Genomic DNA, 13,345 nt, shown 5'->3' on the forward strand with positions numbered 1-13,345 from the left:
GTCATAGGGGGGCAAATTAAATAAACCGTCCTTTCCCACTAAAATTACAGAGGAAAGAAATCAATAATTTTAAATCAGAACTCTTCATTAATCGTTTAGCATAAAGTGCTACTAGGACTAATTAGATAAACAAAAGATATGTATTCAAACACAACCAAGAACTGACTTTCCTGTAATGAGCAGATGATTGGTTATGTTGCAATAACAAACAATCCCCAGATCACGGTGGTTTAAATCAACAAAGGTTCATTTCTTGATGGTCCTCAAGTTCATCAAGAGCAACGTTGACAGAGCAGCCATTCTCTACAACAAAAGGAGCTGTGGTGTCAGAGGGAAAATGAATTCCAGGGAATCTTGCGCTGCCAATGAAATCTGACCAGAAGTGGTACAGGCTACTTCTGTTCAAAATTCACTGGCCAAAACCTGTCTGTTAGCCCTACCTCACTAACAAGGGGGCCCAAATGGATAGTCCTACCATATGCCCAGAAAAGGGAGAATTGCAAATAATTGGTGAACAGCATTATAACTACCATATTTTTCATAAAGTAAAATTTTAGCTGTGTCAAACTTATAATAATAATAATAATAAATAGTAAACTAATACCAGAAGTCAATGGTGAATATTTTAAAGCTTTAAGATCAATGTTTTATGGCATCTCTACCTTGAGGTAAGTACTAAGGTTCTGATATATAGCCCACACTTTCTAATATTTAAAACTCTATAGTGATAATTCCCAACACCGGATTTTTCATATGCCAAGAATATTATTTTAACACTGTTATGAAATTACCTCCTAAAAATAAACTATTTTTTTATCTTTATATGTATTATAGTTGAAGGAATGTGAAAAATTTATCACAGGTATATCAGTTGTCATCTTTATATGTTCTATTTATTACATGTTCTATAACACGTCATACTTAACTCTAATAGCTCTACAAAATGTTAAATAAAGAGATTCTGGAATGTAATCAATTTACAGGCAATGAAATCACGACCAGTGCAATTCAGATGATCTTGCACTATTAAAAAAAGGACATTATTTGAATGCTAAGGTTGAGGGAGAGTGTTTGGAAAGAGAACAGACTTACTTAAAACTACGATGGGGAGAATCACTCAAGAAACTCAGCGAACAACTGACAATTAAAGCTAAGAAGAGAAAGAAGCAGAAATTAAGATAATAAAGATAGGCAGCCATATTTGGGAGGAATAGAGAACGAGTTGAGCCAAAACGTCATGCTGACACGAATTGAAAATAACTTCTCAACCTATGTTTACCCATGCTGAGAAGAAAGTCTGCACACAAGAATAAGTAATAAGAAAATAAAAAGTTGTTATTGTTGAAATGGTTAAATGTGACCAATGATACAACAGCATAACGGAATGTTCTGAAGCCATTAAAAATGATCATTTTAAAGACCCCATAGAAATATAGAATTCTACTAGGAAATAACAAAGAATATAAAGAGGTAAGTTTGCCATAATTGCAGACATGGAAAACATGTATTACATGAAGAAAACTAGTAAAAGAGCAAACAAGAATAGAGCACTATTAAGGTATAGTTTTTTTTTTCTTCCTACTCTCTTGTATTCTTTAACAGTTTTGTTGTACCATAATTTTTCTAAAAAGTTACCAGCTATAAAATTGTCACAATTCACAGAATTGCTATAGAAAAATAATGAATAGATATAAATCTATAATAAGATGTCATCTTGATGACACAGTGAATAAATCCAGAAACTGATAAAATGTTGGCTATTTTTATAGGGCTCCTAATAATATCTGTTAAAAAGATCAACAGAATTTTTAAACATATGTTTACCTCAGTTTGATTAATTTCTATATCCTCAGAGAAATTTTCTTAATTCGGTACTAAGATCTCCATTTTTTAAAAATGACTAATTTTTATTCATCTCCCTGAAACACACTTTCTGCAATTGTTATCTTGTTAAAAATTGTACCTACAGCAATTAATAAGTCAAGAATTGAAGCCATCATCTTTATCTTTATTATGATATTCCAAAGCACATTATAAAGTGGTCTAATTATTTATGTCACTTTATTAAAGAATCTTTGATTTATCAGTGAAAATACAATAATGAGCGTGCCCTTTAGGAAAAAAAAAGTAACTAATTAAATTATTGAGTGGAGTAAGTGCAGTGTAGTGAGAAAAAAAGCAAACAAACACAGGTTTTAAAATTTTGATTAACCTGGGCTCAAATTCTACCTTAGTGACATTGAACAAGTTATCAATTTGTAGATTAATCTATAAATCTCAATTTCCTCATCTGCATAAGATGACATTTAAACTTAACTTTCTATACCCCATCTGTAATCCTCAAAACATCCCTATAAAGAACCTAGTTACAGTACTAGACTCTTCTAAGCATCGTGTATCTTTCAAATAGCTTAGTAATTCTCACAATGCTGTAACACAGCTGCCGTAGCAAAGATTGACTAGCTGTTAATCAAATTCTTCTCCTCTTTTCCTTTAACACAGAGATGGAGCATATTTCCCAGCTTCCCTAGCAGGTAGATGTGGTCATAGGACTGAGTTCCAGTCAGTAGAATGTGGACAGAGGTAGTGTCCCACTTCCACGCTGGCCCATAAAGACAGCCCATGGACAATTCTCAATTACCTTCTCTTGACTGACAGCTGGATATCAACACCCAAGGCAACCTTGGAAGCTATGTCTGGGCTTAGAGTTGGTGGAGCCCATGATGGAAGAAACCAGCACCCAGAATAGCGCTGACACTCAGAACACTCCTCTTCGAACTCACAGCAGTGAGAAATACACTTCTGTCGTATTGGAAACATCATACATTTGGGGGTTTTGTTACAGTAGTCAGCATTACTTTAACAAATTTAGGTGCTCTTATTTTCATTTTAAATTGAGAAAACTGAGGAATATTGATTTAATAAATCATTTACGATCACATCTTTTAAATAGTTAAGCTACGATACTAACACAAACAGTTTGACTCTAGAGCCTGCACTCACACATTTTGTTAGGTGCTTGATGAATGATAACTATTATATTAATGAAATAGGCTATGTACTCTCAACCAGGACAATAGCATGCCCAAGGGGATGAAAGTTGGTTCATGGAGAGGGAATGAAAATTTTAGGTATTACAATGGTTTTTGGACCTCCCAAAGCCTGCAGTACATAAATATAGAGTATATCTGTAGTAGTAATAAAATTCCATGGGAGATGGAATGATTAGTTAGAAAAAAATATCTTGAGAGGTACTGTGGAGGAATAATGAAAAAAAGGTTTGAGACATTCAAATAGGGAATGGAGATGCATAATTTTAACAGCATGTGTAATACAAATCAATCATTTTATTTTACTTAATTTGATTATCAACAAATACTGGATTAAATGTTACTTTTCCAGAGATTTAAAAATTATTTGAACAAATCAATAGCACATTGTCTGCCTTATAATGATACTGAAAACTGAAGAAATGCATATTCACACCAAAAATTCATGTCCAAATCCACATAAAATGAAAGAATGAGAAAAAAGAATCAGTTACATACCTATTTTTTTTGCATACAACCCCTTTATTGAAACTTGGATAAAACCAATGATTTAAATTTATAAAATAAACTGACCTTTAAGATCTCTTATAACTCTGAAACTTTATGATTCTCTAAAATCTGTAAAGTTACAATTTTATACTGCAAGCATATGATTTCTAGTATTTTTCAAAAACATGTCTATATTTAGTAGTATATTTTGCACATTTTATATATTTCATTTTTTTCGAAGGGAAAATATTTAATTTTTGTACAATTTATCTCTATTATACCTTTGTTTTTTTTGTTTGTTTGTTTGTTTTGTGAGGAAGATCAGGCCTGAGCTAACATCCATGCCAATCCTCCTCTTTTTGCTGAGGAAGACCGGCCCTGAGCTAACATCTATTGCCAATTCTCCTCCTTTTTTTTTTCTTTTTCTCCCCAAAGCCCCAGTAGATAGTTGTATGTCATAGTTGCACATCCTTCTAGTTGCTGTATGTGGGATGCCGCCTCAGCATGGATGGACAAGTGGTGTGTCGTGCGCACCCGGGATCTGAACCCAGGCCACCAGTAGCGGAGCGCGCACACCTAACCGCCAAGCCACAGGGCCGGCCCCCATAGCTTTGTTTTTGTTGGTGGTTCAGTTAAAAGAAATGTCTCAAGGATCTTGGTTGGAGGAAGGGAGTGAGTGTTAATTTCTCACTTCTAAGAATAGATATCTAACAGCTAAGAACTGAACTTAATATGTTAGAATTGAAGGTCAATGGAGGTTTTCATTTAGCATTTCTTCTCTTTGCTTGTTGGGTCTTATTCATGGCCAATTTTCTTTTATAATCCTTGCAATCCTCCACTCTCATTGCTCAGTCAAGAAGGAAAACTGTTAGATAGCCTAAATAACCTTACTTTTAGATAATCTGTTAGACAATCAGGTGCATAAGTGTGTAAGTCAAAAATGTAGGCCTAGGGGCGGGCCTGGTGGCATGGTGGTTAAGTTTGGCATGCTCTGCTTTGGCGGCTCAGGTTCATGGGTTCGGATCCTGGGCACGGACCTACACCACTCATCAGCCATGCTGTCTGCAACCCACATACAAAATAGAGGAAGATTGGCGACAGATGTTAGCTCAGGGTGGATCTTCCTCAGCAAAAAAAAAAAAAAAAAAAAATGTAGGCCTAAACTAGATTCCCCCCAAAATTTAGACAGTGAAGCGACAGAAGTTACAATCACAGAGAATCATGCTAAGTCCTGATCTCATATTAACTTCTATCCCTAGTAAATCTCAGGACTGGTAAGGGACTCCTTTCTTTCTCTAGAGACCCATTCCCAAAACATGGAAGACAATGGTGGCTACAAAAAGGAATAAAGGACTTCTGGTTTCATCTCTGTTAGATAAAGAGCTTACAAGTCATCATTCCTCCTTCAACAAGAAAAAGTTGGACAAACTGAAAATCAGTAACTTTTCTTGGACCCATAAGAGAACCGAAGTAATAAGACAAACCACCACTCTTACACCTGTGAACACAGGCTCATCTAGAGAAACACAACCAAGATCTCACCTGGGACAGAAGCCACTGGAGCCAAAAATTGATTTAAAAAAACACATAAATGGAAATGTTGATGAATTTCTGGAGGATAAGTATGGACTACCTTGAGAGTGAGAAACTTCTGGGAGCCATAGTCCTGCAGATGCCTTTACAATTTCTTTGGCTTTACTTCCAAGATCCCCACTATATTCTCACAGTGAAGATCCAAGAAAGATGCCTTTATGACTCTGGGAGGGAGAGTAAAGAAATACTCATCGTGAAATACACCCAGGCTTATTCTCTGGGGAAAAATACTTTCCCAGACCCTTAACCCAACAGGAGGAAGGAAATTCCTCCCATTCCAACCTCTTCCATCCTTCTTGTCTCACCAAAGGATGGGGGGCATAGTCATGAGGAGTCAGGTCTTCAAGGATATAGATTGGAATACTGTAGCCAGGGAAGGGAGTAGGGGGTTGGGGGAAAAAATATTCTTGTGAAGGTTACATCCCCAAAACACAAACCCACATGAAAACAGATTTAATCCAAAGATTATAGAATCGTCTCCCTTCTCCATGCATTATCATCACACCAACAAGAGGTCCAGTATTATAATAGTGGATTAGAGCTGAACGAGCTACAAGCCACATACTCACTCTGAGGAGAAGTACTTAGAAAAGTCAAAATTCAAGACAAGAAAAAAAAAAAAGACACAAGAGGAATTTGAAGACTCTAGTACCTATTGCTGCATCAAACATTAAACACAGCCCAACATCTAGCCAGATTAATGTAAATCCTCACAGTAAAGACTTGTTTATCTTAGTTCTGCATCTCCATGTGCTCTGCTCTTTCTTAGCTATAGCAAGCCTTATAATAACACTCATTTATGCTTAACAGTGCTTGCATGTATAATATTTTATTTGTTTGCATAACCCTGTAAGGAGACCAGTCTAAGCAGTAGAATGTCCATTTCAGAATCAAAGACAGTAAATTTCAAAGAGGGTAAAGAGTCACCTAAAGTCATGCAGGAAGTACGTGTCAAAGGCCAAACCCTTGTATTCTAACCAATAATTTATTTCTCTTCCCAAAGAATATTCTATGGAATACTAGCTATGTGATATGGTCTATTAAAAAAATTCTTGAAGAATTCTTTCAAACAATTGTCTATTACATTTATCCTTAAGCAACAAAAAAACAAAAAAACAAAAGCCCTTAAGCTTAATGAAAGTTGCAAGAAATCTTCTGTAGAGAAATCTAGCATTTCCCAATCATATTTGATCTCTGAAAAATTTTTCACATAGAATTTATTAATATTGCCTCTGCTCTGCCAAAAAAAGAAAAAGGAGTTGGGGAAATTCTTCAGTGCATCATCCTCCCTATATCCACTGCCATCACTGCGTTCCAGGCTGCCATCATCTCTCTTGGACGAAAGCAACAACCTCCTAAGTAGTTTCCCTGTTTCTGCCTTGTTCCCTATAGCAGAGACTATAATCTGTTCTCCAAAACCCACTTCTTTTTCCTCCTGAACACAGATTTAGACAGCATTTCCTAGCCTACTGTGCTACGGTACAGCAATGTGATGGAGTTCTGGCAGGTGAATTATTGGTGGAAATAATACGCACTGCTTCTCAAGGGCTCTCCTTTCTTCCACTGAGTGCCAGAGAGGTAGAAGGAGGCAGCAGACACTCTGAGGGGCTGTGAGGGAGCCACAAGATACACAAGCCTGAGTCGCTCAATGACTACTTGGAGCAGATCTATTCTCTGCCAAAAGCTCATATTCAGTTAGTTATATGTATAAGAAAAAAACAAAACAATTCTTATCATGTTAAGCCACTGTGACTTGCAGATGATTTTTTTAAGCCATTTGCCCAATCTGACTACATAATACACTCTATTCCTATTCTTAACACGTTAGCCAGATTGATGATACTAAAATATGTCAATTCATGTCACTCCTTTGCTCAGAATCCTCCAATGGTTTCCCACAGAGCTCACATTAAGACTCAAGTCCTTAGAATGGTTCTCAGGGCCCTATATGATCAGGCCCATCACTACCTCTCTCGCCATGTCTCCCATTATTCCTCGTCTCATTCATTCCTCTCCATGCAGCACTGACTTGGTGGCTGTGCAGAAACATTTCTACATTACTGCCTTTGCATCAGGTGTTCCCTCCGCTTGATATGCTCTTATGACAGATACTGGCATCGCTCACTCTCTCATCCCCTTCCTGTTTTTGCTGAATCATCTTCTTGGTGAGTTTTTCCCTGATCACTTTATTTAAAATTGCTTCAAGTCTCCAAACCCACCTCACCATGCCCTGTTACACTCTCTTGATTTATATATTTTTCCCCATAGCACTTGTCCCCATCTATATTATTTTTTTAACTTTTTTTTTGGGCTGAGGAAGATTTGCCCTGAGCTAATATCTGTTGCCAATCTTCCTCTATTTTGTATGTGAGCCACCATCACAGCATGGCTACTGATAGACGGGTGGTGTACGTTCCTCCCTGGGAACTAAACCCGGGCCACTGAAGCAGAGCATGCCGAACTTAACCACTAGGCCACCGGGGCTGGCCCTTAATTTTTTTCTAACTGCCAATTTCTCCTATAGAATTGATCTCCATGGAGGCTGGTGTTTTTGTACTTATATTTCAGTCATTGCTCCATTTCTAGTGCCTGGCATAAATGACTGATTGAATGAATCAATGAATGAAACTGGCTAGAACACTGACATTTCTACATAATATGAAATCTAAGGACTTATTTCCTCTAGGCATGTCCGGCAAGCAAATTTGTTTTAAATTTCAATAGATGTTCTTTATGTCCTGAGAAGTCTAGGATAGTGATTTGATAATGTCAGATTCATAACAAAACAACTTTAAAGACTATGATTGGTATCAAGATTGAATGCACGAAAATGTTCATAAACTTTTCCAAAGGTAAAATTCTTCCTTGATTACAGGCTGAAATTTATACTTGCAGAGCAGGATGTCTATACATGTCTAATGCATGTATGTATCATTAACCATCTTTTGAGAATCCTTAAATTGCAAGGCGTGAATTAGAACCAAACAATCTGGCATTTGCCTCTGACATTTAGACTCCTCATTTCCCTCTAAAGAGCTCCAACTTTGTCACATTCATCAGCTCCTCCAGCAGCATTCGGCGTTTTCAAATAACCTATATGAGTGTGATCACACTCGTGACACCAAGTACCTTTCACTACTCGTCTTGACACGAGTAGTGTCACGTCACGGCTGCTTGACATCCTTGACACGGCTGCATCTGCAGATCTGGCTCTTGAAACTTTCAAAGTGAATGCCCAATGCCAATTAGTGATCAGTGCAGTGCGGTGCCTGCAGGGGCAGATTTCTGCAAAGATCACAACTTATTTTCATATTGTCCCAAAATTGATTGCAGTGGCTTTCCGCAGCTAAAATTCTTGGTTTTTTTTTTTTTTCCTTCCAATAAGAAACTAATAATCTGGGGGGGAGTCAAGATGGCGGCGTAGGCAGACTCTGAACTCACCTCCTCCCGTGGACACAGCCAATTTACAACTACTCGTGGAAAAATTACCCCTGAGACAGAACTGAAAACTGGATAAGAGGAACTCCTGCAACAACGGACAATCCTAACTGCGGTAGAAGAGGCAGAGACTCCCTTCTGGAGAGGAAAAACGCCGCCTTCACAAGCCACCAGCTTCACGGCCACCGGGAGCAGCTCACAGGTACGCACCCTCCCTGGAGGCGCGGGGTCCTGAGCCAGGGAGCGCCCCCGCTGTGGGCATTTTGTGGACCCAGCACAATTGAGACCAGTGGCATAATATCTGACTTTGCCTGCTACTAAAGCATTGGGGAGTACCCCCAGAAAACCCGGTTCACAAAGAAACTAAAACTGGCTCTTAAAGGGCCCGCGCACAAACTCACCCGTTCCAGAAAGCATCCTAAAATCACCAGAAAGAAAGGTGCACAGTGCTTCGGTGACAAGAGACTCACCTAATAGGCCCTGAGTGCATCTCGGTGAGGGGTGAGACCTCTCCAGGGACTGGGACATTGGCGGCTGCCATTGTTGTGGCCTGGTGTGAGCGTGCTGACACAGACACCATTGGAGTTCTCCCTGAGGCCTGCTAGCCCAGGGTCTGCTCCACCCGCTAGAGCACCGATTTAATCCAGCTCAGCCAGGGCAGGCAGCCCACCCTAGAGACTAGCTCCACCCAACAACAAGCCCTCAGGCAACGTGTGGGCCTGCATAGATGGGTGACTGGATTCTCTGCAGCCTGGCAACTGAGCTGACTTGAGCGGGGCAGGGTGTGCACAAGGAGCGGGTGGAGAGTGTGGGGCGGTGGCAGAGTGTGTGGGGCTCCCGCCGTGGAGAGACTGGGTCCACTTGGGGAGGTCGGGGCGCTCACACGGGGCAGGACTGTGGGGGGGGGGGGGCTACTCACTTAAAAGAAATACTGCAACACAAATGTGGTATTAGAACTTGCAGCCAACTGTGCTGGGGCTCCCCACACCTGATAAAGAGACTGAAGGGCCCACAACAACTACAAGCAGCTGAGCATTACAACAGCTGGCCAGGAGCATAACTCAGCCTCCCTGAGTGCCTACAGGGAGAGCAAACAGGCCACAGCAGAAGGATACACGTAGCCCACATAGGGGTCACCCCTGGAACATTGAGAACTGAGGGAAGCACACTGGAAGCCTCCTAAGCCATCACTTACATAAGGTCACCTATCCAAGAGCAGGAGACGTAGCTGACCTACCTAATACGTGACACAAGCACAGGGAAAGAGGCAAAATGAAGAGGCAAAAGAATACATTCCAAGTAAGGGAACAGGACAAAACCCCAGAAAAGGAACTTAGTGAAACAGAAATGAGCAACCTACCCGACAGAGAGTTCAAACTAAGAGTGTTAAGGATGCTCACTGATCTGGGGAGAAGAATAGATGGACTCAGTGAGAATGTCAACAAAGAAATGGAAGATATAAAAAGAACCAATCAGAAATGAAGAATACAATACTGGAAATGAAAAACTCATTAGAGGGACTCAAAAGCAGAGTAGAGGATACAGAAGAACGGATCTGTGAGCTGGAAGAAAGACTAGAAGAAATTACCCAAGGTGAACAGGTAAAAGACAAAAGAATTAAAAAGAGTGAGGACAGTCTAAGGGACCTCTGGGACAACATCAAGCGCACTAACATCCATGTTATAGGTGTCCTGGAAGGAGAAGAGCGAGACAAGGGGGCAGAGAATCTATTTCAAGAAATAATAGATGAAAACTTCCCTAACCTAAGGAAGGAAACAGACATCCAGGTACAGGAGGCACAGAGAGCCCCAAACAAGATAAACCCAAAGAGGCCCACACCAAGACACATCATAATCAAAATGTCCAGAATTAAAGATAAAGAGAGAATCCTAAAAGCCGCAAGAGAATGTCAAGTTACATACAAAGGAAACCCCATAAGGCTATCAGCTGACTTCTCAGCAGAAACCTTACAGGCTAGAAGAGAATGGCATGATATATTTAAAGTGCTAAAAGGAAAAAACTTACAGCCAAGAATACTCTACCCAGCAAGGTTATCGCTCAAAATGGAAGGAGAGATCAAAATTTTCCCAGACAAGCAAAAATTAAAGGAGTTTGTCACCAAGAAACCAGTGTTACAAGAAATGTTAAAGGGACTGATTTAAGGGCAAAAGAGAAGACCACAAAGAGGAAAAATGATCTATTTGCACGATCAGAACGTAATGGATACAAATGCACAACAAAGAGGTTGGATATGATATCAAAAACATAAAAGGAGGGAGGAGGGTAGTTAAAGAGTACAGCTTTCAGACAGAGGTCAAACTAAAGTGACCATCAATTCTGTATAGAAGAAGTAAGGAACAGAGAAGGACTACTAAAACACTGAGAAAAAAAAAAAAAGTAAAAAAAGGCAGTAAGTACATACTTATCAATAGCTACTTTAAACGTCAATGGACTAAATGCTCCAATTAAAAGGCATAGGGTGGCTGACTGGATAAAAAAACAAGACCCATATATATGCTGCATACAAGAGACACACTTCAGACCTAAAGACACTCACAAACTGAAAGTGAAGGGATGGAAAAAGATACTCCACGCAAATGGCAATGAAAAGAAAGCTGGGGTAGCAGTACTCATATCAGACAAAATAGACTTTAAAACAAAAATTGTAAAATGAGACAAAGAAGGGCATTACATAATGATCAAGGGAACAATCCAACAAGAGGATATAACACTTGTAAATATCTACGCACCCAATGTAGGTGCACCTAAATATATAAAGCAATTATTAACAGACATAAAAACAGAAATAGACAGTAACACAATAATAGTAGGTTACTTTAACACTCCACTTACACCAACGGATAGATCATCCAAACAGAAGATCAATAAGGAAACATTGGCCTTAAACGACACACTAGAACAGATGGACCTAGTAGATATATACAGAGCATTCCATCCAAAAACCGAAGAATACACGTTCTTTTCAAATGCACATGGAACGTTCTCCAGGATTGATCACATATTAGGCCACAAAACAAGTCTCCATAAATTTAAGAAGATTGAAATAATACCAAGCATCTTTTCTGACCACAAAGGTATGAAACTAGAAATCAACTATAGGAAGAAAATCAGAAAAGCCACAAATACATGGAGATTAAACAAAATGCTACTGAACAACGACTGGGTTAATGAAGAAATCAAAGAAGAAATCAAAAAATACCTGGAGACAAATGAAAATGAAAATACGACATGCCAGAATTTATGGGATACAGCAAAAGCGGTTCTAAGAGGGAAGTTTATAGCAATACAGGCCTATCTCAAAAACAAGAAAAATCTCAAATAAACAATCTAACAATGCACCTAAAGGAACTGGAAAAAGAAGAACAAACAAAGCCCAAAATCAGTAGAAGAAGGGAAATAATAAAAATCAGAGCAGAAATAAATGAAATAGAGAACAAAAAAACAATAGAAAAAATTAATAAAACCAAGAGCTGGTTCTTTGAAAAGATCAACAAAATAGACAAACCTTTAGCTAGACTCACCAAGAGAAAAAGAGAGAAGGCACAAATAAGTAAAATCAGAAATGAAAGAGGAGAGGTTACAACAGACACCTCAGAAATACAAAAGATTATAAGAGAATACTATGAAAAACTATATGCCAACCAATTCGACAATCTGGAAGAAATGGATAAATTCTTAGAATCATACAACCTTCCAAAACTGGATCAAGAAGAAGTAGAGAATTTGAATAGACCAATCACCAGTAAGGAGATCGAATCAGTAATCAAAAACCTCCCCAAAAATAAAAGTCCAGGACCAGACGGCTTCCCTGGTGAAGTCTACCAAACATTCAAAGAAGACTTAATACCTATCCTCCTCAAACTCTTCCAAAAAATTGAGGTGGGGGGGAAGCTCCCTAACTCATTCTACGAAGCTGACATTACCCTGATACCAAAACCAGACAAGGACAACACAAAAAAAGAAAATTACAGGCCAATATCACTGATGAATATCGATGCGAAAATCCTCAACAAAATACTAGCAAATCGCATACAACAATACGTTAAAAAGATTATACACCATGATCAAGTGGGATTTATTCCAGGTATGCAGGGATGGTTTAACATTCGCAAATCAATCAACGTAATACACCACATTAATAAAATGAAGAACAAAAATCACATGATCATCTCAATAGATGCAGAGAAAGCATTTGACAAGATCCAGCATCCATTTATGATAAAAACTCTGAATAAAATGGGTATAGAAGAAAAGTACCTCAACATAATAAAGACCATATATGAGAAACCCACAGCTAATATCATCCTCAATGGTGAAAAACTGAAAGCTATCCCTCTAAGAACAGGAACCAGACAAGGATGCCCACTGTCACCACTCCTATTTAACATAGTATTGGAAGTCCTAGCCAGAGCAATCAGGCAAGAGAAAGAAATAAAAGGGATCCAAATTGGAAAGGAAGAAGTGAAACTGTCACTATTTGCAGATGACATGATTTTATATATAGAAAACCCTAAAGAATCCACCAGAAAACTTTTAGAAGTAATAAACGAATATGGTAAAGTTGCAGGATACAAAATCAACATACAAAAATCAGTTGCATTTCTGTACACTAACAACGAAGTAGCAGAAAGAGAAATTAAGAATACCATCCCATTTACAATTGCAACAAAAAGAATAAAATACCTAGGAATAAACTTAACCAAAGAGGTGAAAGATCTGTACACCGAAAACTATAAAACATTTCTGAAAGAAAT

The 13,345-nt window shown here is 38.6% G+C and overlaps 1 protein-coding gene across 6 annotated transcripts in view; it reads right to left on the bottom strand.

The window, feature by feature from the left end:
• LOC106800079 (sperm-associated antigen 16 protein-like) overlaps positions 1 to 13,345 on the bottom strand; it is a 780,587-nt gene that overhangs the window by 563,233 nt on the left and 204,009 nt on the right. For 2 of the 6 annotated variants that reach the window (XM_087424870.1, XM_087424875.1), the window contains exon 1: positions 9,041 to 9,237. The exons of 2 other annotated variants lie outside the window; for them this stretch is intronic. In XM_087424870.1, coding sequence (XP_087280996.1) covers positions 9,041 to 9,150 — 110 coding nt within the window. In that variant the 5' untranslated portion in view covers positions 9,151 to 9,237. Of the gene's footprint in view, positions 1 to 9,040; positions 9,251 to 13,345 lie in introns of those variants that run through there. 2 more of the 6 variants (XM_087424874.1, XM_087424876.1) reach the window with 2 other exon arrangements.

Source organism: Ceratotherium simum, chromosome 37, assembly GCF_057802395.1.
Source record: "Ceratotherium simum simum isolate JZ-2026a chromosome 37, ASM5780239v1, whole genome shotgun sequence".
NCBI lineage: Eukaryota > Metazoa > Chordata > Mammalia > Perissodactyla > Rhinocerotidae > Ceratotherium > Ceratotherium simum.